The sequence below is a fragment of the Triticum urartu genome, chromosome 7A, assembly GCF_056163025.1.
Source record: "Triticum urartu cultivar PI428250 chromosome 7A, HENAU_Tu73, whole genome shotgun sequence".
NCBI classification, from domain to species: domain Eukaryota; kingdom Viridiplantae; phylum Streptophyta; class Magnoliopsida; order Poales; family Poaceae; genus Triticum; species Triticum urartu.
This window is the reverse complement of record NC_141879.1, coordinates 597,117,221-597,120,174: the sequence shown is the minus strand read 5'-3', so window position 1 is coordinate 597,120,174 and position 2,954 is coordinate 597,117,221. Positions and strand designations below refer to the sequence as shown.

General features: G+C 62.4%; 1 protein-coding gene across 1 annotated transcript; it reads right to left on the bottom strand.

Moving 5' to 3' along the window:
• Nucleotides 1–317: 317 nt before the first annotated feature.
• LOC125524256 (F-box/kelch-repeat protein SKIP25-like) lies at nt 318–2,465 on the bottom strand. Its single transcript, XM_048689333.2, has one exon. It carries the CDS (start codon nt 1,946–1,948, stop codon nt 695–697), a length of 1,254 nt encoding a protein of 417 aa, XP_048545290.1. The 5' UTR covers nt 1,949–2,465; the 3' UTR covers nt 318–694.
• Between the last annotated feature and the right edge of the window lie 489 nt (nt 2,466–2,954).

Here is a 2,954-nt window from a genome sequence, read left to right as displayed (position 1 = left end):
TGTTAATGGGCTCGATGGGACGTGGCGATGGCGGCGGGTGTGGCCGGGGAATCAAGGCGGAAAGCCGTGGAGCGGCGGCGATCCCGCTGTGCGGCCATGGCCGGGCGGAGAAAATATCTAGTAGTACCAGGTTTGCGTGGCGGGACTTCTCCGGCGACCGCGCGCCACCGGCGTCCAGAAAGCGCCGGCTCAAAGCGACGCAGGGTGCCGGCATTGGGTTTAACGGATCTATCCTGCTCGTCGAGAACAAAAAGGGATTGGGCTTAAGGGAAAATTAGCAGCCTATCTCATTCAGTTCCCTTCCCAAGCGTGTGTGCTGGAGTAGTAGTATCTCTGAAAGAAAAGGAACCAAAAAATATCTCGAATCCTGCTTTCCCTTGCAATCTGGACAGAGAGGATCAGAGGAGCAGCACAGAAGAAATCAGGAATCAAAAACTGGAAATCTAGCGTCTACCCCTCGAAAATCAAAATCTCGAAATCCAGCTGGTAGCCGTTGGGCAGAAGAACACATGAACCAAAATCGATTCTCGCAGGCGCTCCTAAAATGAACATGTACTACTACTACGACATAGGAGTACCGTGCCGATGCGGAGTCGCCGCAGGAAGAAGAGAAGGCGAGCCAAAGGGAGAGCCTTTTGTTTTTGTAGTTTGTTTGTACTTTGTACAGTGGCGGGAAGGGAGGGTGGGAGGAGGCCTACTCGGGGCGCGTCATCCTGGGCAGCACGTGCAGCGACACCACCCGACGCCCGGCCGGCGCCTCCACCTCCCACATGCGCGGCGGCGCCGGCGTCGTGGAGCCCCTGCTCCTCCCCGCCTTGGGCGTCACGTCCACGACCACCACCTTCGCGCCGCCGTGGGACACGACGCACACCCTGCCGCCGCCCGCGGCCATCTCGGCCGCGCCCTTGAGCCGCCCCGCCTCCGCGACCGTCGTCCACCGGTCGGACCCCCAGTCGTAGGCGTTGAGCGCGCCGCGCTCCTCGTCCACGACGAAGATCATGTCGCCGCTGTCCGGGGACGCCGCGGCGGGGCCCTTCCACCCGGCCAGCATGCCGGGCGGCATGTCCTCCCACCGCCCGGCCACCAGGTCGAACACGGCCCCCTCCTTGGCGCCGCTGCCGCGGAGATTGACCATGCAGACCTTCCCGCCCGAGCACACGGCCTCCGCCGCGTCACGGCTGAACCGCCCGTCCCGCAGCGGCGGCAGCGGCTCCCACGGCGCGGACGGCGTGGCGGGGTCCCACGTCGCCCCGGAGCGCGCGACGGCGAGGTCGTAGCCGGCGCCCACGCCGCCCGCGACGAACACGCGCCCCCGCGCCGCGCCCGCCGCGCACCACCTGCGCGGGGCGAGCGGGACTTTCGGGCCGACCTGCCACCGCGGGGCCAGCGCGGCGGCCGGGTCGAACACCAGCGGCCGGCACAGCGCCGGGTGGAGCGACTGCGTGGACCCCGCGACGAGGACGAGCTTCCCCGCGGCGGCCACCGACTGGAGCGGCAGCCGGCGGGAGAGGAACGACGGGTGGCAGAGCGTCGGGGGCGGCGATGGCATCGGCGGCGCCGGCAGCCCGTCCCAGCGCGCGGCGATCGGGTCGTAGGCCGCGAAGGAGGCCCCGCCGTCGCCGGCGTCCTCAAGAAGCGCGTAGAGGGACAAGAACGGCGGGAACGACGGCGCGTACAGCAGCCGGCGCCACGGGCGGCAGACGGCGTGCATGAGGCACGGCGGCAGCGTCGAGAGGCAGAGCTGCGCGAGGTGGTCCGGCAGGCCCGGGAGCAGCGGCTGCGACTGCTGCTGCGACGTCGTCGTCGACACCTCAGCAGCGGCAGCAGCGGCGTCGTGCCTCTCCATGGGCGCCGGCGCCGGCGCCGGGCGGAGCCGCTTGGCCTCGCGACAAGAAGCGGAGGCGGATGGGCTGCTGCAGGGGCGCTTGGCCAGCGCGGGTGCAGCCATGGCCGCGGAGGCGGGAGGCGCTACTAGTAGCGGCCTTGCTTGCTTGGGCGAGCACGGCGACCCTACACTAAACTATGCCGAGTGCGTGCGTGTGCATGCGCTGGGCGTTGCGGGCGGCAATTAATCCGGAAAGGCGCGGGGCAGCGGCAGAGGAGGAGGACGAGGGACACGTCCGGCTATCCCAAATGGGGGTGGAGGACGATGATGCTGCTGCTGCTGTGCGGTGGTATATGCAGCAGTGCGGTTGCGTGGCTCCGTGGCGTGGGAGACTGGCGGCCAGCAAACAGCAGGCGGGCGCCGGCGCGGCCTGGTGTCGGGTCGGCGGTGCGTTGTCTGGCTCGCCGACCGCGAGTTCCTGTGGCTGCAGGACAAGGCCGGCCTTTTCGCGCCTGCGTCCCTACGGTCCACGCGGTGGCTGGCTGGCTGACGTACGTACACGGCCCGTGCTCCATGTAGTATCAGTTTTTTTTATGCAGCGAGTAGTCGTGCTGCGTCGGGATCATGTAAATAGAGATCTCTTTGAAACGGTAAACGAAGTTTATACTTCCTCCGCTCCTTTTTATTTCGCATATTAGATTTGTCTAAAGTCAAGCCTAGTAAAGTTTGACCAACTTTATAAAAAAAATACTAGCATTCATAATGTGAAATTAATACTAATAGATACGTCATGATTTAAAGTTTCATGTTATATAACTTTATCATGGTAGATGTTGATATCTTTTCATATAAATATGGTCAAACTTTGTAGAGTTCGACTTCAGACAATATATGCTGAGTAAAAAAGACCGGAGGGAGTATCATTTTTGGAGGACGGAACCGTGTATGCTTGATAAGCAATCCAAATTATTAAAAAAAAAGTCCTAGGTACATGTGCTACTGTTGTTGGTTAATGGCATTTCCAACGTGGATCATCATACCTCCCGTAAATGTTTGGATCGGACGGTTCAGACACATTTAACCATCCAACGTGGCTCATCAAATCCATTTGGGGGATTCCGCCACGTCG

Excerpts from the sequence above, each read along its gene's own strand:
- LOC125524256 (XM_048689333.2), bottom strand. The coding sequence starts at position 1,948 with ATGGCTGCACCCGCGCTGGCCAAGCGCCCCTGCAGCAGCCCATCCGCC.